The following is a 26,775-nucleotide window of genomic DNA, read 5'->3' as shown; positions in this document are numbered from 1 at the left end:
CTGCAATTCCCAGTAGACTCCCCGCCTTTGTTCCCCACCCAGGTACCAAAGGAGGACACACTTGACAGTTTTGTGTTTATTTCCAGAAAGTGATGAAGACAAAAGCAATATATCTAGACACCACTCTCTGTACAATAAATAGCCTCCCGTTTCCCAAAAAAGAGAAATGCATCCTCTCACACCATCCCCTGTCCCCTACGCAAGACAGTGCTTCTTCAAAAAAAAAAAAAATTATTTTATTTATATATTTTTGGCTGTGCTGGGTCTTCAATGCTGTGCGGAGCTTTTCTCTACTTGCGGGCTACTCTCTAGCTGTGGTATGTGGGTTTCTCATTGAGGAGGTGTCTTTTGTTGCAGAGCCCAGGCTCTAGGGCTCGCTGGCTTCAGTAGTTGCAGCGCGTGGGCTCAGTAGTTGCAGCGCGTGGGCTCAGTAGTTGCGGCTCCCGGGCTCCAGAGCACAGGCTCAATAGTTGTGGTGCACCGGCTTAGTTGCTCCATGGCATGTGGGATCTTCCTGGATCAGGGATTAAACCCGCGTCTTCTGCACTGGCAGGCAGATTCTTCACCACTGAGCCACTTGGGAAATCTCAAGACTTTGCTTCTTGAGTCATGCACAACCCCCACCCCCTTGCCAGCCCCTTCCTCAACACTCCACTGTGTCTAAGAGGGTGGGGCCCAGGCCAGTTGTTCAAAGTCACTCGGGTCCTCTCCCTGACCCTGGCTGGCTGACTTACAAAATCCACATGTCTTTATTTCCATATCAGGGATTAACACACACACAAATGAAAATGCTGACAGTTACTCTACAGAGGAAGAGATCTGCGTTTCCAGCCGGGCCATCCCACCTGACCCTGACTCCCCCACCCCCAACCCCAACCCGCAGAAGAGAGGAAGCTCTTTTGTGTCCCAGACCTTCCGTGCTCCGTTTTATGTTCTCCAGCTGCAAACCCACAGCCAGAAGCAGCACCAGGTATATGACTGTAGTTGGGGCAGAGGAAGGGGCAGAGGACAGTCTTCGCAGGTTTCCCTGTGGGCCAGGAGACAGGAAGTGAACCTCAGAAACCTTCTTGGCCCCCCACTTCCTCAACCAACTACAAAAGGAGACAGGACAGAAGAAGCTGAGGATGGCTCAGTCCTGAGTTTGTGGTGTGGTTGGTGTCACCAACCTAACGACGCTCTTCCTGTTCCTTTCACGTCATCTGTTCAATTGGGAAAACAGTTATAAAACTGGCCTTCAGTTTCCTTATCAAAAGAAGGGGCCCCCGCAGGGGAGGAGCTGTCACCACTGGAAGGATAGGGGGACACACGCCTCCTCTTAGAGTCTCCTTCACCCAGTCCTGAGTCGCTGGACTCTGGCCGGAGTGGGGTGATCCCAGTCCACAGGGAGGGGGAACCCTGCTCCTCTGGCCCCCGCCCCTCTGAGGCTCCAGGGCCAGGTTCCATGGGCAGAGTTCGCATGGAGCGGAACCAGTTGGCTGGGCCCACCTTGGGAGGGTACTGGGGAGCCACAGGCCAGCCAGCTCCAGGTGGCAGGACTTCCTGGCTTCGGTAGTAGGACATGGTGGGCCCGGGCGCGGAGGGCAGGAATGCAGGCTTCATGCTGACAGCTCGAAACTCGGCCTCGTAGCTGTGGTCCCGGGGGGCTCCCAGCCAGTAAGTCTGGGGAACCACATCCTTGGCCTGGCCGGGAAGGTCGGGGTAGAAACGGCTGGAGACGGGATACTGGTTGGGGAGGAGAGGAGAATAATGGTCTCCCCCAAGCAGTTGACAGTTGGGTCCAGGTGAGGAGGGGACGCTGGTATCAACGGATGCATACATGCTTTAAAAAAAAAACGGGGCAAAAGACAGGGGGTCATGAATAGAACTGGTCAATTAGGAACCTGCCTGTTGCACGACCCTCCCCATACCTCCTTCCTGACCTGCCCACTGCCCTTTGGCACCCCCCACACACTTCCCCACCGCAGAGGCAGAGAGGGGACTGAGCACTTGTCTGGAGTCCCAGTCCCAGACAGACAAGGAAGGCCTCTGCCAACACGAGTCGAACCCAGGGGCACTTACGACTCAAAGTTCTCCCGGAATCCTTTGGCAAAAGGGTTATTATCAATTTTCAGCTGAGTAATCTAGAGAGAAGGGAAACAGAGTCTTCTGAGTGGCGAGTCTGAGGCTGGGGAACTTCCAAATTCACTCCCAAGAAGTCGAGGGGCCCTGCTCTTCCCTTCTTCCCACCCCAGCCTCCCAGGTTCAGCCCACCCTCGCCCAGGCAGCCCTCACCTCGGCGTTCTGGTAGGCGGTCACGGCGATGAACTGGGTTTCTTGGAAAGTGAAGATGTGCGTGTTGTAGGCCGCCTCCGGCTCTCCATCCTTGACTTCGACAATGTGCAGCCGGGGCTGGTATTTATGGAGGGACTGAAGCACGATCATCTGAGAGGGGGTGAGACGGCTGTGAGCGTGGGAGGAGGGAGTATAAAGGAACCCTCTCCTCCCCCACCCCACCTATGGCTCACCCTATGGCCAAGCTACAAAGGACCCTGAAGTCATCATGATCACTCTGCCCTGCCAACAGGTAACTTCTCCCAAGCCTCCAACCTAAGTCCTGAACCTCCTCAGGGCACCAAGGGCACTTTTAATAGGCTTGCCCAACTCAAAGAAACTCTGCATCCACTCCCTAGGACCACCAGTACCGACTTGATAACAATGCCCAGGCTGGGTTGTCCCATGTTGGCCTGAGTGTGACCCCCGTCTGCCTTGAGATTCAGCTTCCTCTCAAGGTGGGTGGAAAAGAACCAGAGTGAGAGAGGAAGAGAAGTCACTTTTATAGAACAGAATCAGCCTTCAGGACCCACTGTGGCCTCAGGGACAGGGAAAGGTGGGGGGGCTTTCCCAAGCAGAGGCATCCCACCTGGGTCACATTGTTGGAAGCCCCCTTGTTGTTCGTGAGCTTTAGTTTCCCGAATGACACCTCCTGGCGCATCCAGTGGGCTCCGGTGTTGGGGGAATCTGGATGGACGTACAGGCGGTTCCCTGTGGACAGTTAATCTTTTTGGCATGCAGCCCCTGGGACCAAGCCCCTGGTCATGTGGGGCTTCTTTGCCTGTTCTGAGGGGCATGGCAAGAAGGATGGAGGGGAAGGACAGACGGGGCAGGATGGAGGAGGTGTGGGCAGAGGACCAAGCTGAAGACAGGATAGAGCAAAGTAGAAGAGATGACAAACAGAATGAAAGTGAGAAGTGGGAGGGGAAGGGATGGAGTGGGGTGGAGTGGAACTAGAGAATTAAATCCTAGGAGTCAGAGGAAGGGGGTTGGGGGGGGTTCCTCTTGGATCCACCAGGGGGCGCACAGTCTTAGAGAAATATCATGCCCCCGATTCCCAAGGAGGCAGGTACCTGGAATGCTGCCCTCCGCCTTTCCACATTGCACCCACTTGCCGCTCTGATACCGCCAGTGGTGCTGGTCCACCAAGACCACGTCCACAAACATCCGGTAATGGCTGGTGGGCTCCAGCCCAGCCACAGTAAATGACAGGAATGGGAACATCCGCCTGGGGAGAACAGAGAGGCCCACCAATATCATCAGCCCCCAGTCCCCCGGACAGCCGTTCCCTGTGCAAAGGCCGTCCATCAGTGGTGTGCTGGAGGCAGCTCCCATCCTCACCAGAGCCAGCTGGGGAAGTCCAGGAAGTCTGCCAGCCAGTTATTAGACAGCAACAATTAAAAATTAAATCAGGACTTCCCTGGTGGTCCAGTGGTTAAGAATCCACCTGCCAATGCAGGGGACATGGTTCGATCCCTGGTCGGGGAAGATGTCACATGCCGTAGGGCAGCTAAGCCCATGAGCCACAACTACTGAGTCCTTCGAGCTCTAGAACCTGTGCGCCACAACAGGAGAAGTTATTGCAATGAGAAGCTGCTTACTGAAATTAGAGGAGTAGTCCCCGCTTGTGGCAACTAGAGAAAGCCCGTGCAGCAATGAAGACCCAGCACAACCAAAAATAAATATCAATAAAGATTAAATCATATAAACTACCATGAAATATATTACATTACAAGTCAAGGTAATAAATACTCAAAAAAATCACTTCTCAATATTTTTTACTACACTTTACTATTATCTCTGCTCTTGAGACTGTTTATCGGTATGGTGGAGATATACTAGGTAATATTTGCTGCCTCACATCTCTTCCCAACTCCAAGTTCAGTGATAACATGTGGGCAGCTTACAAGTAGCCATTAAAGGGATATTTACCATGGAAATCAGTAAACACTATGAAGCAGGGCTTTTAAAATTTTTTTTCTTTTTGAGTGTCAGTTGCTAACATTAGCTGCACAGCCCTGTCTCTAGCTTTAGTTTGCTCCCTGGAGGGGAGCAAAGCCACAAGCCAGCCCCAACACAGGCTGTTCCTAGTAGCTCTTCATCTCTGAGTTCCCCGAACCCCGGTCTGGCCTCAGTCTGTCGTCCATCTTCTCGCTGCAGCTCTCACGGTGCTAACACACAGATAGCCCCAGAGCGGTCATCCGCAGGCTTTCCCTGCCCCGTCCTCCTGAGCCTGACGTCTACAGTGCCACCTGCTCCAGGCCTGGGTCTTCAGAGATGTAGCTAAAGTCCAAGCCGGAGCTTTCCATCCACCTGGAAGAGGGACTCTATTGAGCACAGTTCTCATGATCAAAGTCCTGGTCCCCAGGAAAAGTGGAGGAAGTTGGATTTGGGATGCAGTGCTATTGTGCTGAGTAACAGATTCAGAGGAATAAGCACGGCCATACCACAACCATCTCCATCACCTCCACTGTCACCACCCCATCACCAGCATCACTACAACCAGCACCTCCGGCATCACCATCACCATTACTACAACCACTATGATCATTACCTCCACTATCACTCCCCCAACCCCAACACCACATCAGTACAACCAGCACCTCCACCACCACCACCATCATTACAACCAATATCTCCACTATCAACCACCGTTACTACAACCAACACCTCCACCATCACCAGCATCACTACAAGGAACACCTCAATGATCACAACTCCCATCACCACCATCACTACAACCAGCACCTCTACCGTCACCACCGCCTCTCCGGCTTAGCCTGTCTCTTCTAACTCAAGCAGGAAGAGCAGACTTTTTAAGATGGCAGAGTCAAACCCTCAACAGAATTGCTTTTCATTCCCACACACTTCTCTCCTCCTCCTACAAGAAGCCTTGCAGGGTGGGAAGAAAGGCACTGGTCCATGAGTCAGGAAACCTGAGGGACTGAGAGTTCCAGGGGCCAAAGAATGGTTTCAGGTGGATCCCAGTCTACAGTCCAAAGAATTGGACACAACTGAGCATGCACGTGCACACACACACACACAGTCCCCAGAGGGTCCCAGAACAACATCCCTAATAACCTTGGAAAGATCTCTGGGGAAAGTACTGTCACGTTCCTGCCTTCCCCAGACTCTCCTGGGCTGAGAAAAAGAGACTTACTGGCCTTATGGCCTTGGATAAGTTAATTCCTAAACCAAACCTCACTTTCTTCACCCATAAATGGAGATAACAATTCCTGTCCACTTTTCCTCTCAGAGCTGTTAAGAAGTTTGAAAGATGTGCAACTCAGCTCACCGTCTCTCCTATCCCACCCTCATTCCACCTTTTCCCAGGCCCAGAGTGATCAAAACCCTCTGGCCTGGCTGAAGAACCCCAAGCACGAGTCCAGAGTTCTGGTTTGAGGCCTTGGGTCCCAGGAGCTTAGCATGCCAGTCAGCTGGAGAAATCAAAGTTAGGGATGAGGCTTTGAGCAATCGAGAGTGAGAGCATATTTTCAACCCATTGCTACTGCTAACTCATTTTGCAACAGTGGTCAGGTCATTCATGCTTCCTATATTGTACCCAGTTCCTATCCAGACATGTAGTAATAAAGAGAGAGAAAGGAACTTATTCATTGTGCCTCTACTTATGGAGCAGCCAGTTCACTTAAAAAGTCCTTTGAGGTACAAAATGTTTTTTTACAATTTCATATCTGAAGAAAATGAGGCTCAGAGAAGTTTGGTGATGGCTTCTTGGTGGAAGCACAGAGCTGGTGTCTCCTGATGGCAGGGCACATGCTATAGTCTCCACCGCTCCCTCCTGCTTCTTACTAGTAGAGGGAAAAGCAGGAGACACAAGAAGACTGGGGTGGGGTAGGGGAAAGGGAGAGGAGAAGGGAGGTCTCAACTTCACCCTAAAAATCTAGACTCACCACCAGCTGGGATCCCAAAATAGCCCTTGATTTACATGACACTTTGCTGGGAAGGAAAAGGGAGTCTGGTGCCAATCTGAGCCCCTAGAAAGACAGCTCACCACTCCTTAAGGACCATCCACCTTGCAATGATTCACAGAGTCATTATATCCCTTCCCCATCCTGAACACTTCTGACAATGCTCCAATTCGCGGTTATTAGGCATAAATTTAAAGGAGATGGTTTTTATCAGTCTAGGCTTCCCTGGTGGCTCAGACGGTAAAGAATCTGCCTGCAATGCAAGAGACCTGGGTTAGATTCCCGGCAGGAGAAGATACCCTGGAGAAGGAAATGGCAACCCACTCCAGTATTCTTGCCTGGAAAATCCCATAGACAGAGGAGCCTGGCAGGCTACAGTCCGTGCGCTTGCAACGAGTTGGACATGACTGAACGACTAACACTTTTATCAGGCATGTTCACAAAATATTGCAAAATTGATAGCACCTAATTTCTATGGAGCATGCAGGATAATTGGTTCTTTGGTGGAGGTGTAAATTGAAACCACTTTTGAGGAGGGATTTTTTATTTTTATTTTTGGCCATGCTCCACGCGGAGTGCAGATTTTTCCCAACCAGGGATCAAACCCCCATGATCCCTGCAGTGGGAGTGCGGGGTCTTAACTACTGGACTGCCAGGGAAGTCTGAGGAGCGTGTTCCGGCAATGCCTTTACGGATCCAAATGCAAAACGGACCTGAGCATCAGGAGAGCGCCTCCTTTCAGTAACCTCAGATCCACTGAATAGAAGTCAGATGGCCACCAGCAAACAGGGGAAGAGAAAAAGCAAAGCCATTTTCACCTACCCCACGACAAATGAAGCCCATCAGCCCAAATTAAAGAAGGCTTAAAGCTAAAAATATTTTTTAAAGATCTAAAAATTTCTTGGAGTTGGAATGTAGAGAAGAGAAAACCAAAAGGGCTGAGGCCTGCAATCGAGGATAATGCAGGACTGAAATTGTTTTACCAAGCCCTAACCTCGCACATATATACACAAATGCAAATTGAGCTGCTTAACAACAGAGTTATCTTAATTATAATAATCAACTAATCACACCCAGAAAAGTGGGGATTGCCGGCAATTACTGTACACCCACACACCCACACACGGAGACAGCCGCCTCGCTCTTCCTCTGCTGAGAATATCTACCATTGACTATCAGACAGGCTGCCTCCCAGAAACAACATGAGGCCGGGCAACATGAGTGCGCTTATCGGACCACAAACACACAAACTTGAACTCCAAACCCTCCAGTTGGCCAGTCCATCTTCCTATCCCCTGTTTCTCCTCCCGGTCCCATCTGAGCCGCCTGGATCAGTCTCTGGACCCCAGAACCACCCCCCCGCCGCCCCCGCTCCCCATCCCACTCCTGCCATGGAGGAGAGCATGACTGTGTGTCCTGTCCACACTGCGGGGTGGGTCTAGGGTGGGTAAGAATCTGGGAGGGAGTGAGTCAGCCCCAAGGGGAAAGGCTACGGGGCTGTGGGTGGGCCTGCTGGAAGGATTTTTCAAAAAGGAAGAAAGTCGTGGGTGATGTGGTGGTGACTGATGGATCACTGGAAACCATGGAGGGACAGGCCAGTCTGCCAGGGCAGGAGGACAGAAAGGGAGCTGGTCTCTGAACCCGTCTTACTTTTCAGAAGCCAGTAGCTGAAGGAAATGGCCGCCGACTTCCCAGATCACTGGAGCCTAAGTTCACAGACCTGGGTGCCGAGCTGGGGGCAGTGTGTCCTCGGTCTCCTCCACCCCACCCTGGGGCCCCTTGAGGCCTGATCCAAGAGGAGGCCTCAAGGGAAATGGTGAGAGGCCACTGTCCCCTTCCAACAGCTCCAACCCACGAAGTGTCTGAAGCAGTCCGTCAGGATGGATTGAAAGCGTGAGGATTGTAAAACTGGAGCGCGCGAGCATACAAAACAATTAGGGAAATTTGATAATATTTAAGAATTTCTTTTCAGGTTTGCTAATGGTATTGCGTTTATTTTTAAAAACCCATTTTTAGAGGTGCACAGAGAACTACTTAAGGATGAAATAATACAGTGTCTAGGATTTACTTACTAATTACGCTATCACTAACATAGTTTCAGACCAGAGGTATGGCCAAAAGGAAAGGAAGCAAAGCAAAGGAAAAGAAAAGTAGAAACAGGATTGGACCAGTATCGACAGCTAGGTAACGGGTAGCTGGAGATCTGTTACATGTTTCTCTTCACTTTTGTATATATTGGAATTTTTCATAATAAAGGAAATTAAGTGTGTGGGTTTAAATAAAAGAGACAACAGGGGACTTCCCTGGTGATTCAGTAGTTAAGACTCCAAGCCGCCTAGGCAGGGGGCTCAGGTTCAATCCCTAGTTAGGGAACTAAGATCCCACATGCTGTGCAGGAGTGCAGGATGGACAAAAGATAAAAAATTAAAATTAAAAAAAATAAAAGAGAGACAACACAACTGTCAAGAAAGGATTATTCAGCAGGAATGTAAAGGAGGTTGTAGATGTAAAGGAGACAACCAATACAGCAATATGAACTGCACTGTACCCTAAGACCCACAGCCAGTCCTGCACCTCCAGATCCCTGAAGTTCTGCTGAAGCTCTGCCCACCCCAGCCCTCAAGACTGGAGGGGCAGAAGCCTGGCCGCAAGTCTGTGGGGAGACCCCAGCAGGGCCCGGGGTGGGAACGCTTCCTGACCACTCAACGGAGTGGAGGCTTGAGTTCGGGTCTGTGTGTGACCAAGTGCAAGCCATCGGCCCCCCGGGCCTCAGAGCTCTCAGCTGCAAACGGGGAGGCTGCCTGGCCTACCTAGTGCAGTGAAATAATGGAAGTGAAAGCACTATGAATGCATCAAGGCCTTAGGACAGTGTGGGTAGCTGTTTTTACTCCTGGTCTTGGGGGAGCAGAAAAAGAAACCCAGGCACATACCATCTGGGAGTTGGCACCAGTTCTGCCAGCGATGGATGTGCTGTGTGACCTCAGAAAAGTCTCTTACTGTCTCTGGGTCCATTTCCCTGTCTGTCCAGGAAGAAGACGGTACAGGATCTTCTGGGTTCCCTCCAATTTAAACATGACAGCCTAGAAGTCTAGGCTGTGCCTAGGTGCACCCAGAAGGGGGCTAGGTTTTGGGGAGAAGAGAGGAATTATCAGATGGCCTAGAAGATGAAGGCCAGGGGATAAAAGAAAATGCCGTCTTTCCTGGGTTCATCCCCGAGAAAGAAGAGTTCAGCAACTTGAAGCCAATTGTGATTGGTGGACAGGTCCCTCAATCCCAAGCCATCCCACAGAAATCATTCATCAGGACAGAAAAATGTTCCAGCAATGCCCAGATATTCAGTCTACCCTGAGGGATCTAGTTCCATGGCTCAGGCTCCCCTGAGCCCAGTGCATGCAGGGTGGGGTTTGGGGCCAAGGGTGCTGCTTGAATGAATGTCAACCCTCTGGCCCAGCCTGGCCTCTCCCTTGTCCCTTCCCGAGCCCCACACTTCCTATCTGCTCTTCAACACCTCTCAGGTCCACTGATGACACAGTCGCTCCACACAGAGGCCCTCGGGAGTTCTCTGCCCACACAGACCCTCCCCGGGAAGGGTGGGTGCACACTCTCACCCACCAGACGCAGTCAGGGCCCACTCAGAGTGGAGTTTGCTACAGAAATAACACACAACTTGCAAGTTTCTCTTTCTTTCCCCACGTAGGAGACTCTCTCCGGAAGCAGCACCCTTGGCCCCAAAACCCTACCCTGCATGCACTGGGCTCAGGGGAGCCTGAGCCACGGAACCAGGGGTTTCCCAGGGTGGACTGAATGTCTGGATCAGGGTGGGGCAGGCTTTCAGGGACAGGCCTTGAAGGGTACAGAGAGTGGGACTGGCTGCCAGCTGGGACCCTTGAGGTAGCTTCACCTGCTCAGGCCCATGGCCATCTGTGCCCTCAGGCAGGGACCGTGTCTGGAAGGAATCTATGCCCTCTCCCACTGTACCACCTCCCTCCCCCCACCACACGCACACATCAGACACATGATCTCAAAGTACTACCGGAAAGGAAACTTGGCGAATACGTCTCCATGTCACCAAATCCCAGTTTTACACGTCTCCCTCCCCAAGAGCTGACCTGTATACAGCAGCAGCAAGGGCACTGGGAGAGGTGGGCACAGAGGGCCCCTGAGATGAGGGCTGGTTTGTTGTCCGCTTCACTGCAAGGTTCTGCCCTCCCCTCGGTTTCCCAGCGCATAGGGGTGAAGAGGTGCCCTGCTCTGTCAGACCCACAGCACACACTCCCCCTGCGCCCTGGGTGTCCCCCACTCAGGCAGAGAGCCGCACACCAGTGCCTGGGGAAACCATAGGCACCCTCGCCCTAAACCAGGACCATGGCTCCCTATGTCTCCTCCGTTCCTCATGGGTTTCGGGTTGCGCCTGTCAGTGCAATGTCCAGAGAGTAAACAACTCCCAGATTGTCCCCACCTCAACTCCCTCCTTCCCCTCAAGGCCTGAGCCAAAGCTGCGAGGGACACGGAGACACTAGCAAAGTCTAGACAGAAAAAAAGAAGCGCGTCTCGGTCAGGGCAGGCAGGACCAAGGGGCTCCCATCATTCGGCGCTCCGGCGCGCGCCTCACTCACCGTCCCTGCTTGGTGATGATCATCTCCGTCTGGTGCTGATTAAACTTGGACCACAACAGGTGGTTGTTGAGCGCAACTCTCAGGTTCCCGGACACCTCCAGCCCCGCCCGCAGTGCATAGTCCTCGCGGGGGCCCGAGTAGAGTGTGGCGCGCGGGTCCGGAGCCGAGTAGGCGTCCCCCGGCTGGTAGCCCTCGGCGCCCGGCGTCGGAGGGAAGGGCTCGCTCGCCCCGGGGAAGCCGACGGCCTGGGGCCGGGTCGTGTAGGCGTAGGGTCCGAGGAAGCAGCCTGGCGTGGCGGACACCAGGGGGCCCCCGGCATAGGGCGTCTCCAGGCTGGCACCCCCGCGACGGTCGGTCGCGTCCTGCGCGCCCGGCTCCTGGCAGAAGTAGCAGTTCTGCGGGTCGGCGCCTGGCGCCCGGCCCTCTTCGCTCGCCGGCATCGGCTCGGTGCCCGTTAGCATGTCTCCGCAGCCTAGCTCCACGATGCCCATCCGGGGCGGGCTGGCACCTTCCCGCGGGCCGTCGAGGACCGGCCCCTCTCCGCGCGGGGGCGGGCGCGGGGGTCGGCTGGGCAGAAGTGGGCGGGGGCGCGGCCGGGGCCCTGGGGCTGGGGGGAGGGGCGGGGCCCCACCTGAGCCCTGGCTCGGACGCCTGGGTCCTGCGCCCGCGTTTGGCGGGCGCGCGGCAGCTCCCGGGCTCCCTCTCCAGCGGGCCGCTGTCACTAGCGTCGCGGCGCCTTTGCTGTGGCTTTATGAAGCTCTCTCGGCCACCACCACCCCCCACCCCGCCACCTCGGCCCCGCCCCGCCTCACCCCGCCCCTCCTGGCTAATAACTCGGCAAATTCTACGCTGTTGGTGAGGACGGTAGGGCCCCCACCGTGCAGAGCAGCGAGTCTCCGGTGCGCCTTGTAGTTCACGCTCAAAGACTTTATGCCTTCTGGGAGAGTCAACCCCTCCACGTGAAACGCCAGACTGTTTCTCTCCTCTGGACCCTCGTGGAAATTCCACCCATCCTTGAAGCTTCAGCTCAAAGGCCCCCTCCTACGGGAAGCCTTCGGTGATGACCCAGATGGGCTTACTCGCAGGCTCCAAGCCGCTTCACCCATGGCCATGTGACAGATGTTCAGATGCTCACTGTGTGCCCAGGCTCCGTGCTGAGTGGCTTTGTGTGAAGTGTTGCCCTCTTCCTCTTTGCCAGAGGCCCGAGCGGGCTGTGTCTCATGCATCTGTTCCTTCAGCCCTAGGGCAGATGTGGGACCTGGTGGGCAGCAAGTCCATCAGGTGGACTGCATAGCAGTAGCTGAGGGTTTGCACGTGGGTATGTCAGCCATGGGCACTGGAAGCAGCACTGGACTACCAGTGCTCAGAGTCCCAGGACTAGCTCTGACCATCACTCAGGCATTTGTGACCTGGGCAAATCGCTTTCTTTGCCTGAAAGTCAGCCTCAAGTCCCCTAGGCTAGAGGAAACAAACTGATGCATTTTTTCAGAGGGCCTGGGAACCTTACATGAAAGAGGACACCTGGGTGGCACTTTACAGTCTATTATTATACCTGGATGGAAAAGCAGCTTTGAACAGACCCAGAGCCGGCTGACAGGAAGGAAACCCACCACATGTTCTGAAGGGCTGCCTTGGTGGTAGGACTCTGGGGGCTTGTCTTTCTCTGTTTTCCTTTTCTGTTGACTAATGTAGTTATATTCCTTTTGTGATGATTGTTTTCCCCCTGGTTGAAAATATCTTCATTGGGAGTTTTCCTGTGAATAAAGATAAAACACACTCATATAGAAAATTTAAGCAGTACAAAGAAGTAAGATAGGACCCTATAAATCACTTCAAATTCCACCCCCCAGAGGCAAATAGGATCATCATTCGTTGCACACCCCTTCTTGGTCTGTCTTTTGCACATGCACACACGCATACCATACATACATACATACATGCTTTGTAATGTTTTTTCACTCAACAAGGTGTAATGGAATTTTTCACATGTCAATATATAAAGATTTACATTTGTAAGAGTGTTTTGAAAAATACCTTAACATTTTCATCATGTTAAAGGTTAACCTCTTCTCTCTTCCCTTCCGCTCAAGCCCTCCTCAGTTCTCCCCTGGGAGCTGGCCCCATCTCTGCATCCCTGTCCCAACTCAACAGGGTTTCACCTTCAGGGGCCCACGGGGACTCTCAGCTCCCAACTAGAGCTGAACCAAGAGGCAGGTTGGCAGGTGAAGGCAAAGCTGGGGACCCCAGGAGGCGGGCATGACCCAGGGAGGAGGGGAGGAAAGAGCATGAGCACATCCTCTGGGCACAGAGGCCAGCACAGCACAGCACCAGAACCCGGGATTGGCCTCCTCCTGGCCCTTTACCCACCTTCTCCATCCTTACAGAAGGGGAAAGTTTCTGCCTGCTGTTCCATGTGGGCTGCATTGCTTGAAAGACAGGGTGACCTTGAGACCCTTGGCTACTTTTGGGGAAACATGAAAGATTTTAGTAAGTCTTCCTTGAATGATGACTGGTTTCCCCAGGAGACATGAGGCTGTTGAATGCTGACACCTCTTCTGGGAGACATTTTCGCTAAGTGCTTGGCTGTGGAGGGCCAAGTGGGGCCTGTTCCTGTCTCTCCCCCTCCTCCTCTCCATGCTCATCCTCGGGTCAAGGGATCCATCCCCCCACCTCTGAACAGAAGAACCTGAGCCCCTGCCCAGCTTTGGGGACAGGAGGGATTATGAATCTCAAAATCAGGTGGACCTGGGGACATGTCCCTGAAGGAAGAGGATGGCAGGAGGCAGTCTTTGTGTAACCTGATGGACGGTTAGAGGGTCTTACAGCCTGGCTCATCAACCCCAGTTCCTCACTCACTCCCTCCAATTCCTTCCACCCAAAAAAAGAAAGTGCCTGTGAAAAGCGGGGGCTGAGTAGCCCTGGTGTCACCACTGCCAGTCCCGCCTCTCTGCCAGCTTGGGTGAGAAGAAGAACCCTGGCAGTGAGACCTCCTCCTCCCTTGGCCACCTCATCCTCTTCCCAGGCCCCAGGGCTGGAGAGGTGGGGGAGGTGGAGCAGGATAAAGGCCCCCCTGGGATCCGCTCACTTCCATCGCTGCTCATCCCAGTCCCTCTCTCACGGATCTACCCACTGATCATCCAGAAGGCTGGTCTGGGTGGGGAAGGAGCAAAGGACAGTTTGTGTCTCCTTGTGTCTCCAGGATGGGAGAGACACTGTCTCCAACAAACATCAAACATCACGAGACAGGCTGGATGGGAAATGTGGGAAAATGAACAATTTACCAAACTCTCACACACTACTTGTGGCAGAGCCAGGGCTGGAACCCCCATCTCTTGACTCCTGATCCAGTGCTCTTCCCACAAGAGTGTTGCCTTCCCATTTTGAGGAAGAACAGTCGTGATAAATGAAAAGTCACATGATCATATCAGAAAAGGTTTGGAAAACAGAAAAGAAAATTGCCCCATATCCCACCAACCTGGACAGCAGTTTTCTTCACCCTGTTCTGCCTGTATTCAAGGCTTCTTTTCACGCCATTTCCTATCAAGACTCTAAAGGAGCTTGGCTCCCCCGATGCCACACAGCACCTGCCATGACTGTGGGTCACAGGTGGTGTCTGGAAGCTTTACAGTGTGAATTCCTCAGACCTACCTCTGAAGATTCTGATTCCCAGGTCTGTGGCTGGTTCTCCAGTATCTGTCCAGGTGATGCTGGGCCCCCCCGGAGTCCATGCATCCCACTCTCAGGCCCACTCCCATTTTGCCATTCTACCTCCAAATCATGTCCCAACTTGAGAAAGCCTGTGCCCTGACCCTGCTTGTTGTGTGCCCCTTGGCACCTGGAAGACTGTGTGATGGTTGAGGATGGCCACTACAGGCACCGAGTACATTTTCTTATCGAAGTGCCAGCACTAGGCAATTCCTCACCCCAGAATCTAACCATCACCTGTGTCCTCTCCTTACAATGTGTGGATACTTAGCACTCCCAGGAACTGGAAGGCTCTTGAATGGGCTCATGCTGCATGGTGCCAGGGTAGGGTGCTGAACGGCCCACAGGGCAGTCACAGGGGGTGGCTGTTGGTAGAGACCTAGCATATTAGGACACTGCTGCTGCTGCTGCTAAGTCGCTTCAGTCGTGTCCGACTCTGTGCGACCCCATAGACAGCAGCCCACCAGGCTCTGCCGTCCCTGGGATTCTCCAGGCATGAACATTGGAGTGGGTTGCCATTTCCTTCTCCAGTGCATGAAAGTAAATAGTGAAAGTGAAGTCGCTCAGTCGTGTCCGACTCGTAGCGATCCCATGGACTGTAGCCTACCAGGCTCCTCCGTCCATGGGATTTTCCAGGCAAGAGTACTGGAGTGGGGTGCCATTGCCTTCTCCAATTAGGACACTAGGATCCAGGATTTCTGCCTCCACGCTGCTGGGCATAACCTGAGAGGCTGTGAGAGGGTAGATGAGTGAAGCGGGGAGGGCAGCATGCTGGAGAAGAGGCAGGACAGGAAAAGGAGAGAGCACAGTGAGAGGGGGCTGGGCTGGGTTTCTGAAAGATTCAGACATGGAGAGGGACAGGGACCACACAGTCAGAAACCCAGAGTATGACTCAATAGAAAGTCTCAGGCCAGGAGAGGGAGATCTGAAAAGAAGACAGAGGAGATGGGCCAGGGAGAGGGAGGTTTGCAGGCAGAGATACTTGTGGCAACGGAAATGGTGTAATTGGCTTAGAACCCCAATTCCAACTGGCTGTGTGGTCTGTTCAAGTATCTTCACCTCCCTGGCTTCCTCGTCAGTTCAGTTCAGTTCAGTTGCTCACTCGTGTCTGACTCTTTGCGACCCCATGAACTGCAGCACACCAGGCCTCCCTGTCCACCACCAACTCCCAGAGTCCACCCAAACCCATGTCCATCAAGTCGGTGATGCCATCTAACCAGCTCATCCTCTGTCGTCCCCTTCTCCTCCTGTCCTCAATCTTGCCCAGCATCAGGTTCTTTTCCAATGAGTCAGCTCTTCGCATCAGGTGGCCAAAGTATTAGAGTTTCAGCTTCAACATCAGTCCTTCCAATGAACAACCAGGACTGATCTCCTTTAGGATGGACTGGTTGGATCTCCTTGCAGTCCAAGGGACTCTCAAGAGTCTTCTCCAACACCACAGTTCAAAAGCATCAATTCTTTGGTGCTCAGCTTTCTTTATATTCCAGCTCTCACATCCATACCTGACCACTGGAAAAACCATAGCCTTGACTAGATGGACCTTTGTTGGCAAAGTAATGTCTCTGCTTTTTAATATGCTGTCTAGGTTAGTCATAACTTTGCTTGCAAGGAGTAAGCGTCTTTTAATTTCATTGCTGCAATCACCATCTGCAGTGATTTTGGAGCTCAGAAAAATAAAGTCGTCAGTAAATGGAGCTAAAAGACTTTCTGTCAGGATGACCAGGTCTCAAGTGAGGTGTGAGGCAGTGTGAAGGCCATGGGGTTCTGTCCCGAGGCAAGAACAGAGCAGAGGCACAGGCAATGCTAATGTGCTTCCTCCCCTTCTCCTCCAAGCTGCCCGTAGTTCCCTTCCCTCCCTCTGGCATCCACTGGTTCCCCACAAAAGGCCCTTCAAATCCAGATCTCAGTCTCCACTAGGACCCTGGGCCCAAAGAGAACCTCTCTGTGTAAAATCCCATCCCAGGAAGGACAGTCTTCCCCTCCAGACACCCATATACCATTCCCTGGAGACCGGGACAGACCAGACCCCAGGGACTCGGGGGTCACAGAGATAAATTAGGCTCAGCCTCTGCCTCCAAAAACTCCTAGCAAGGTGACCTTGGGATCAGAGTTCTCGAGCCCCTCAGTGCACTTGCCCTTCAGATGTAGGCTTGAAACATGCCAGCCTGTGCACATACAATGAACAGCACCCATGTGTGAGCAAGCACATGCACGCACACACAAACACACAGCAACACTAGACAAATCCCTGCAGCCTCACCCCCTTCTCGTGTCCCACATGCAGCCTCCCTGAGCTCCTTGGGCATCTGCTCTGCTCACCCCCACCTGCTCTGAACCTCCTCCCGCTCTGGCCCCAGAGTGCCAGTCCTTCAAATAGCATGGCCGGAACCATCGGATTAACAGCCAGGGAGGGCAGAAGGGGAGTGACAAGCACCTGTAGAAGCCCTTCCCTGTGACAGCTGCGGGAGTTTCAAGTCCCCAGCACCCAGCCCCAGGTGATCAGTGTGGGCTCAACACTGATCAAGGTCAAGGGCTCCGGGTTCTCACTCCCAGGCTGGTTCCCCTTCCCCACCCCTTACACCCTGCAAGGCTGGAAAGCCTTACCCTTTAGATCCAGGCCACACCGGGTTCTCCTGTATTTCAGGCCTCCCCTGGGGGCATCCTATCCTGGATCAGCTCTTCTGTCTTTAACCGCTGTCACCCGGGGCCCCAGCTCTTCACACTAGACCCACACCCCACACACACACCCACAGAGCACCCCACCTCCACTGCGTTCCCAGGCTAGGGTTCCTGCCCCCTCTTGAAGGGACCTCAAGATGTTGGGTGCTTGAGCAACATCTTGGGGGCATGCCAGGCTATGAGTGGGCAGTCCTGAGCTTCAGGGAGGCCCTGGGGAGAGAGTGTGTCCCTCCCCTTCCTGGGGAATCTCTGCAGACAGGCCCTTAATCTCAGGCAGGAAGCAGAGTCCGGTTACCAGGAGTTGGGGGTGGGGTAGGGTGGGGATACCCAGGGCTTTGGTTAAAGGGAGCTGGTGTTGGAGGGGTGCAGACAAGAAAGAGCTGAGTAGTGGGATGCGGGCCAGGGGTTAACCCCTCCACAGCCAGGCTCCTCTCTGCTCCGCATCTTGTGCCTTTGGAGACCGTACAATCCCTTGGCACTGTCAGGCCTCTGCCAGGCCAGGCCTGTGGAAGGCCACTCCCTAGGGCCTCTGGCCACAGGACAGCCAAACAGCCCCTGCCTGGCCCCTCGCTCTCCAAGGCTCTTGCCTGGCTTCCTGTGAGCCATATGTATCCCTGTTTGCCCCGTGACCCTATTGGTCTCTCAGGGCCTCTGAGTCTCTGAGTTTCTTCTCTGCTATATCTGTCTGATTCTGGGTCTCTTGGGGTCCCCTATGTTCCTGCCTGCCTGGCCATGTGTTTTCTTCACACCCATCTCTAGCTCTGGGATCTGTAAAATCTTGGGGTGCTTGTCCTGAGAGTAGTTTCCTTGTTGCTCTCTCGGTGTCCGTCCATCTGCTTACTCTGGGGCTGAATTTGCAAATATCTCTGTATCTCCACGTCTCTGTCAGTGCCTTGAGGTCTCTCTAGGTCTCAGTGTGCCTGCTGCATGTCTGTCTGTCTGGGACTGGACCCCCATCTGTGAGTCTGCTCTGGGCCTGTCTCTGGCCTGAGGCCCTTTGGCTTGTCCATCTGGTTAACACTGTGGGGGTGGGAACTAGATGAGGCAGACTTAGGGGATGGACCAGAGAGGAAGGGGAAAGGGGGGCACAGGTGGTAGTGTGGGGGGCAGGTGAGGGGACAAACCCCATTCCTGAACGTTGCCTGAAGCCAGCTGGACAGCCCCGAAAAACCAGGCTAGAGCTCTTCCCGGACAGTGGGCAAGGGAGAGAGAGACCTGGTAAGAACCCTTCTGGTGTGGGATGAGGGTAGAGCTGCACAGATACTGAGACAGATGTCAGGTGAGGAAGACTCAGAAAGAAATGGAAAGGCAGAAGGGGAGTTCTGGGTTCTGACCACAGCTCTGTCACCAACTCCCGATGACCTCGGGCTAGGTACTTTCCCTCTTTGTGCCTCAGTTTCTGCTCTGTAAAATGAAACAGTCAGTAGAGACCATCCTCTAGAGCCAGGGGGAGGCAGAAGACTTCCCTAAACCCAGGGCAAGAGACTGGTTGCCCTTGTCTGTCCCCTGAGGGGTATCCCAAAGTCTCTTCCAATACCAACATCCTCTGTGTCAGTCCCTCAGCTCCCGGCAGGACAGAGGGAAGAAAGGGGATTAGATAGCAGGAAGGACTTCCTGCTGCACAGCAGGAAGGTGAGGATTCTCCTCCCAGCGGTCCTGGGGCCCCTCTGTTGGGGCTGAGGGTGGAAGGCCAGGGAGGGGGTGGGGGCTCAGCAGCTGGCTAATTAGCCCTCGCTCTCAGGCCCTGGGGGAGGGGCTGGCTGGACTGAGAAACCAACGCAAAGTGACAGGGGCAGTTTTGACACACGGTGGAGCTGACGGGCCCAGGGGGCCAAGGCTTTGGTTTGGTGGGCGGGGGATCCCATCAGATGATTAAAAAATAGGTCAGAGGGAAGACGCCGCAGCCGGCATTGGGTCCGTAGTGAGAACGCCAGGCAGCTTCCCCAGGGCTGCAGGCCAAAATGGGGTGAGGGGGCTGAAGAGTGTTTGCAGGGGTGGGAGTGCTGGGAGTGGGGACAAGGAGGCTGCAGGCCTAGCAGCTGGCCCTCTGTCTCCCTCATCCCTGTCTCATGGGGACACTCTGAAGTCCTACCTGCAGTCCGCCTTCTGGCCTTCCTGCTGCACTGTGGTCTTCCTCCTCCAAGGCAGGAAGATATAGCTCTTCCTCTGTTTGGCCCTACCTCACCCACCATACCCATCCTATTCCACAAACACTAAGACCACCGCCCACTTTGGAAGTCCTCCTTACCCTCTGCCTCAGGTCCCCCTCTGCAAAAGCAGCTTGCTGACTTATCCCTCATTTCTTGCCCATCTGAACAAACTCACTTCCCACTATGTGCTCTTTGTTCTTGCCAACTCTGCATCCTGCTTGTTGGGCCCTCTAGCCTGTTCTCATGGCTTTCTTTTCTCTCCTTTCCTCCTTTCTCCTTCTCAACTCTGTGAAACATAACAGTGGCCTGGGAAGGACAGAAGGCAGAGAGCAGGGAGGAGTGAGGTAGGAGACCCAGGAGCCTGGGACAGGTTCATCTTCCAGCACTTCACGGGCGAAGGCTGAATGACCGAGTCTGGACTGGATGATACAAAGCCCTGAGACGCTTGGGAGCATTCCCTCTGTTTAAGCAGTTTAGAGTCACCTCCCACCTCATCCACTTAAGGCTGAGAAGTTGTCTGCCCACAGCCCTTCAGACTGCAGCTCAGTCTCATTTCCCTTTCTGAGATCCCCCAACTTGGGAGTATGGAAAGATTAGCACACACAACTCGGGGGGCAGAGCCGAGGCCTTGGCTCTCTGTGCTGCGCTCCATTCTCCTAAATCCCAGGCACAGGCAGAAATCCCCAGACAGCCAGCGGAAGTCCGGGCAGAGGGACAGAGCTGGCAGGAGCAGAGCCATCTCCAGCTGAGTGGACGCCTGGGTCCCAGCCACTGCAATGGCACCCAAGGCCATGTTGGCACTGAAATGGATTGGCTAGATCTGACCTTGAGTTTAACCCCACTTACCATACCAGACGCAGATCTGCTCTGACACAGTAGTCGGAGATTTCCCCGGGAGCCTGTTGGCTGCTGCCCACCCCCTCAGTTACCCAGGAAGTGTCACAAGGCGTCCTGCTAACATCTTTCTACCAGAGCCATGGGCGGCTGGAGGCCCCTGGACCCTCATCTCCAGCCACAGCGGTCGTGAAGCTGGTGTGACTGCCCTTAGCCTGCCCACCTCATGCCTGCCTCCATTTCTTTCCAACCAGTGGCACCAGAACCTGACATGTTCTGTGGGTTGGGGAGGGATGGCTTTGGCTAGGCAAGTTCTCAGCAACTGGACCAGTGGCTGGGGTTAGAGATACTGGGCCCATGGTCTTTGCATTTCACACACACACACACACACACACACACACACACACACACACACACACTGACCTGAAATCACCACCCAAGGCTCAGGGCCCCAGGAATGGACTGTGTACCAGGGTCCTCAGGCTCTGGCTGTCGTGGACATACTGCCGAGTCCAGTTTGTGCTTTGTCTCGTCTGTTGACTCCCAGCAAGTTGGAAACTGGAAAAACCCGAGTTCTTCCTAATAATCCCACTGCTGCTTGGGGGCACAGAGAATGAAAAAAGAGAACACTCCCAGGCAATTCACACTCTTGATTTCATTAAGCTCCACAACACCGCAGGTCAGTGGGGCAGGGATCACTGTACCCATTTTGCAGACAAGAAAACTGGGGCATAGAAAGGTTAAGTACATTGTCAAGCTGGTGACCCCACACTGAACCCTTATGCTTGCACACTTCCCTTCCCATGACCTCACCTGTAAAGAGGATACTAAGGTTCTTCATTTTACAGATGAGGAAACTGATGCTCAGAGGGTGATTTGACTTCCCCAGGCTCTCAGCTATTTTTATCCCCTATCCTTCTCTGCTCACAAGGATCCTACTCAACCAATTCTGGCTCAGAGTCCTTCCCCTCTCTCTGGAGAAAGGCAAGACCTGAGGGCCACCCCAGGTCACCCTGGTGTGTGTTCCTCTGTCTTTGAGAAGTCATTCCTAGTGTCCTGTCTGATGACCCTGCAGAACTGAGCTCCATTACTCAGCAAAGCCCATCCCACTTATGGGGCAAGGGGGTGGAGGAGCAGGACTGAGGAACTAAAAGGGCCAGGGACTGGCTCAGCCACACAGCGCAGGCCAGGCTGGGCATGGCAGCAGTAGAGGAAATCGGGTCCAGATGGAAGAAGCCAGGAGTTCTGGTTTCCAGGTGCAGGCTTCCAGGGGTGGGAGCAGAGACCTTCCTCACTCTTTTGAACTCCCTGCCCCTGAACACTGGGCCCACTGCCACACATCCAAGCCGTATGATGATTCTGTCTGAGTGGGGAGGAGGCCTGGGAAGCTCTTAGAGATGGGAGGAGGGCACCCCTGGGCATGCTCCCTACCAGGCAGTGCTGCCTCCCATTCTCTGCCCACTCCGAGGTTCATCACACCTCAGCTCTGCCCTTCTGCTAATAGAATCTGTGCTCACTTCTCATCTTGCTTCTCACCTGGAGACCTGTGAGAAGCAAGGCCAGTGGCCATGACGGGGGCACAGAGCTGGCTGGAGCTGACAGCTGCCCCACCCCTCTCCATGCCACCTGGATGGCCTGTGATTCTGGGACCCCTTCAAGCCGCTGCTGTAGCCTCAGTAGCTCTAGAACAGCAAGCGGGACTTAAGAGCTCCTGTTCTTGGCTAGGAGGGAGGAGGGGGCTTCCTCTGACAGCTCATGTGGGGAAATTGTGGGCCCCAGACTCCTCTAGATCTAGACCCCCTGAAATGCTCCACCCTTCCTTAACAAACCCAGAGAAGCCTTCCAAAAAGATCAAGCGAGACAGTTCTTTCCTCCCCTGCACTGTTAAGTTCTCCCTCGAGCCTAACTGTGATCCCTTGCAGAGGGGTGGAAGGGGGCAGAGATGAATCGCAGTTTCTTATAAACCTGGTGGCTTCTTGTTCCCCGACGACAATACAGCGGAGTTCTGTGGTTCTGGCTCTGAGTCAGGCCCCATCGCCCGGGCGTCCCCAGTGCCACCTCGCTGCGCCCCGCCCCAGACTGGAAAATCAGGCTCATGCCTCTGCCCGAGTCAGTGCTTCCCCTGCTTCCCCTCACGATCTCGCTTTCCCCTAAAGGGAGGTATTTCCTCGAAGCTGGGAAAAGTCAAGGGGGCAGAGACGTCGCCAGTTACCGGGAGGCAGGAGGCGGACGGTGGGCATGGGGCATGGGGCGGGGGTGGGGCTACCCTGCCTTCCTGTCCCTCCCCTCCCCTCCCCTCATTCAGCCCAGCTCCTCCGTCCTGCTCTTCTAGCTAGTCGGATGTGTGTGTGAGTGCAAGAGCATAGTATGTGTGTGTATGCACACTTGTACAGCTGGTATTGGGGGTGGGCTCCTTAATCCCCAAGGGTGAGCGTGGGATGAAGGAGGGGAGATGTCATGCCACAGGTGTGTCTGTGAGTGACACAGGGTTTTTCCACATGTATGTTATTCACATGTTCCTTGTCCACCATATACTCTCCAGACCTCCCAGAATCACAAGTCTGGTCCATATGGACCCCACTCCTTGCAGCCTGGGTATTAACCATATTCCCTTCCTCTCCTTAAGTGAGAAGCCTGCCCTCCTTGAGCTTCCCCACAGGATGGGGGATTCAGGGATTCAGTGAGGAGGTAGGCCCCTCCCTTCGCAGAAAAAACAGCCCTTCTTGGTCCCACCAGGGGACCCCCAGTCCTTAGCTGGTCCGGACAGGTGACAGCTAGGTCCTGCAGACCTTCAACCTTTCCACCTAGTCAGAGGCTCAAAGAGACACGAACCTCATGAACCCCACTCCCGGACCCCAGATGAGGGCAGGATGAGTGCAGGATGAGTTTGGAGAAATTGAATCCCAGGGAGGCGGCAGTTGAAAAAGCCTGAGTCGGCAATCTGGGACTCACGTGCGCCCACCCGCAGCCCGGGGGCGGGGCGGGGCGGGGAGAACGAAGGAGTGAAACAGAAAGAGAGATGGAGAGACGGAGCATGAAAGCCGGAGAGAGAAACTGAGACAGTGGACAGTCAGAAAGAGATCGAAGGGCCGGACTGGGGCGGGGGGCGGGGCACTGGGAGCAGAACTGCGGCGGCGACCGCGGGCGCGCTGGCAGCAGGGGTCCAGGGAAGGGTTGCCTTTTCCTTGCCTTTTCCTTTTTTCACGGGCATCACAGATGCACAAGCGGTCACCGCGGAAAGAATGCAAGTCTTTCATGTCAAGAAGGGGAAATCGAGGCTTAGTGATAGAGTCACTTAAAAGGGAAAACCGAGCTGGGGAGGACCCACCCTCCTGCTTCCCAGATCGGGTTCGTTTTTTTTTTTTTTCCCCGAAGCTCAGATGGGTTTCTGGAGGATACTCAGGCTCAGCCGGAACTTCCCACGTTCTCTGTGGTGGGGCGGTGGGGTGGGGGGGGATGGCAAGGGGGAAGGAGACTGGAGGTTAGTCTTGACACGGATTTGCATGGCAAGCGCACTTCTTCCTCTGAGATGTTACAGATCAATAAAAATAGCAAAACTTTCGAAAGGATGCTTTTACGCCACTTTACAAAACACAACATTGAGAGGAGGGAATGCAACCTCCTCCCTTGGTGCAGGAAGGAGGAGGTCGCCAAAGGGGCCAAAAGTGTCAACATCCAGAAGAAAGACAGCGACTCTCTTACCCACACACCTCCAGCCCACACTCAGGATGACCTGGATTGTCTCTTCCTGACTCTGAGAAGGATGGAGAGTTAGGCCCTGTCAAACTCCAGACCATCAAACTCTAGGTGGCACTGACCAGGGGCTAGGCATTCCCATTTCAGCCTGGCTTCTCCCATCTGCAGCACCCTGCCTGAAAGACCACCAGCAGAACTTGGCCCAGAGAGTGGACGGGACTATCTCCAGGTCACACAGCCACCTGGGAGGGAGGTGGGAGAACGCCAACTGAAGACTGTGGTCCCAGCCCCAGCACCCAGGCCCTGCCCAGGGGACCCACTGCAGCCAGTCATACCTGCAGCATCATCTTGGCTCCTGGCTCCCTTGAGAATTGGAACTGGAATCCCAGGCTGATTGAAAGGAGACTTGCTGGGGACCTAGTGTCCTCACCCTCAGCCCCTGTCTTTTCTAAGCTGCTGCGTGAGGCAGCCCAGGGATATCAGCTCCCTCCACCCGGTGATCACCCGAGACCTTGGGCTCACGGTCATGCTGGATACAGTGACTGCAGCCCTGCCACCTGGGAGCTCAGCTTCCAGTGAAAACCTCCAAAAGAAACCACTTTTCCAAGTCTGCCTCTGAAAATCTGGGGGGCTCATAGGAGGGGCTTACAACCCCCTTAGTCATCCTAGGAAGCCAAGCTGAATAGCAGTGACTGATATTCACCCAACCACAAGCCAATTTTGTGGTTTCAATTGTTTTCAGAAGGAGCAGCAGTGCAGTGGCAGGAGGCCCTGGGTAGAGGAGTGGGCTGCCTGCTGGACCCCAGCCCCTGTCTGGGGCAGTGACGGGGCAGAGTGGGGGCACTCTACTCTGCCCTAGCACAACTCAGTCCAAGCTCAGGAAGGCACAGAACTGCCCCCACTTCACAGATTCACAGGGCAAGGGTTCATAACACCCAGGAACACCGCCCTCCCCCATCCTCTCCACGTCCCCCCAGTAACTTGACTGGTCAGGCTGGCTGCTTCCTGGATCCAAGGTGAACCCTTTTCTTTTCTTTCCTTTTTGTTTCATTTTGTTTTTCTTTCCTTTCCTTTTCCTTCCTTTCTCTCTTTCTTCTTCCCTTCCTTCCTTTTATCCTTCCCTTCCTCCTTTCCCTTCCTTCTTCCCTCCCTCTCTTCTGTCTCTCTCCCCTTTTCCTCTAATATGTGTGGCAGGAATAATTCAGGAGTCATAGCAAAGTGAACAGAGGCTGCTAGAAGGTTCCTGTAAATGAATATGGCCTGCCAGGCCCCAGATCCAAACCTATGGATGCCCAGACCCAGCCTCCAGCTCCTGGGGCTGTGGCACTCACTGCTTCCCCTCATCCAACCTCAAACTACATCTGATCACTTCCCTCAGGAGCTGGGAAAAGATCTGGATTAGCAATAGGGGAGTAGATTTTAGAGGAATCTCAGCAATATAGAATGCCAAAATGTCAGAGCCAAGAGGGAAATTAAAACCATCCAGTCCAGTCCCTTCCTTTCTTTTTCCTAACTGGGGAGCAAAAGCTCTGAGAAGTGATGCAACATTTCCAGAGCTTGAGTAGAACGAGAGGTCCTCACTGTCAGGATAGGCTCTGGGCACCTCCTGCCACTGCCCCACAGGGTGCAAACTTTCTCCCTTTTCAGCTTTTAATATTGATCAACTTCTGGTCCTGATGACCAGGAAGAAGAATCAGGAAATGAGGGGTGGGCCAGAAGCAAGGGGGCAGATGCAGATCAGAAGCAGCTGGGCACAGAGGTTTCAAGCTTCCCTGAGAACATGCAGCATCTCCTTGCCCTCTTCCTCCAGGAAGCCTGCCTGAATTACCTTTGGTGGGTGGGGGGACCGTCACCCTCCACACTTGGGACAGGAAGTGGGGTCTGGACAGGAGCAGGGGGGGTGTGTGTGGGAGAAGCTAGGGAAGGGGAGGCCCCCCATGGGGAAAGAAGCTGCCCTAATGAGTCACTGCTGCCCAGGTGCAGCCCTCCTGGGGGCTGCCCATCTGTGGTTAAGATTAGCATGTGATTTCTACAAAGGATTGTGGAGTGGTGGGCTAGAGCTGGCTGCACCAGCTTGCAAGAGGTGATTGTGTGGGTCTCTCCCCACTACTCAGTGCCATCCCAGTGGCAGCTCAAGCTGGAGGGCTGGTTGTTGAACATGTACCAGCACACCACTGGGTAATGGGGTCAACTGCAAAGCCCAGAGCATACGCATGTGGGACTTCATGCATGTGTTAGTGTACAATGTTCCTGGGGTCCACATGAGTCATGTGTGAATGAATGGCAGTGCATGTCCATGTCCATGTGGCACCTGGGACATACTGTGTGGCACTGTGGTCCTGTGAGACTCTGTGCGTGCATGCATGTTGGGAGAAGCGTGTCTCTGCAGATGGGTGTCACTGGGAGCCTGGTAAGTGAGGAAGGGTGTGTGTGTGTGCAGTTGGGTCTTTGGAAGGGTGTATCTAGGGCTATGTGTGACAGGGTGAGTCTGGAGGACCAGTGTGGGGAAAAGACCCACATGTGCCGACTGTAGGGGACTAAGGGTGCGCCTGAGATCAGAGACACCCAAATCCCCTGTGCCAAGACCCCCTGTGCCAAGTCCTGCTCAGGCCCCCCTCTGTCCTCAGGCTTAACCACCTGCCATGCCCAGAGGGAGTGGAATCCCAGGGCAGGCAGGGGGCTCTCTGATCCTCCAGGTGAGCTCTCTGTGTGTGCTGGGCACACCATAAAGGCCAGCACCAGAGGGCACTCTCCCCTTCCCTGCCCCTCACCCATGCTTCTGGGTGACCTATCTCCTTCACACCATCTCCTCCTCCCCCACCTCCCATCCACAGATTGCTTTTGCTGTGGGGGGTG

General features: G+C 54.1%; 1 protein-coding gene across 1 annotated transcript; it reads right to left on the bottom strand.

Annotated features, from left to right (window-relative positions):
- Positions 1-726: 726 nt before the first annotated feature.
- Positions 727-11,600, bottom strand: TBX21 (T-box transcription factor 21). Its single transcript, XM_081582357.1, has 6 exons — positions 10,856-11,600; positions 3,384-3,538; positions 2,900-3,021; positions 2,272-2,421; positions 2,059-2,120; positions 727-1,819 (listed from the first exon to the last, which is right to left on the bottom strand). Exons 1-6 carry the CDS (start codon positions 11,344-11,346, stop codon positions 1,204-1,206), a joined length of 1,596 nt encoding a protein of 531 aa, XP_081438483.1. The 5' UTR covers positions 11,347-11,600; the 3' UTR covers positions 727-1,203.
- Positions 11,601-26,775: the final 15,175 nt, after the last annotated feature.

Source organism: Giraffa tippelskirchi, chromosome 3 (genome assembly GCF_054371585.1).
Source record: "Giraffa tippelskirchi isolate mGirTip1 chromosome 3, T2T-mGirTip1v1.2.pri, whole genome shotgun sequence".
NCBI lineage: Eukaryota > Metazoa > Chordata > Mammalia > Artiodactyla > Giraffidae > Giraffa > Giraffa tippelskirchi.
The sequence above is the reverse complement of the archived record's forward strand: the minus strand, read 5'-3'. Positions and strand labels throughout refer to the sequence as shown.

Coding starts and splice junctions, on each gene's coding strand:
- TBX21 (XM_081582357.1), bottom strand. CDS start 11,346: ATGGGCATCGTGGAGCTAGGCTGCGGAGACATGCTAACGGGCACCGAG. Junction 3,022..3,383: donor GGCGGAGGGCAGCATTCCAG/GTACCTGCCTCC, acceptor AACTGTCCACAG/GGAACCGCCTGTACGTCCAT. Junction 1,820..2,058: donor TTCCGGGAGAACTTTGAGTC/GTAAGTGCCCCT, acceptor TTTTTTTTAAAG/CATGTATGCATCCGTTGATA.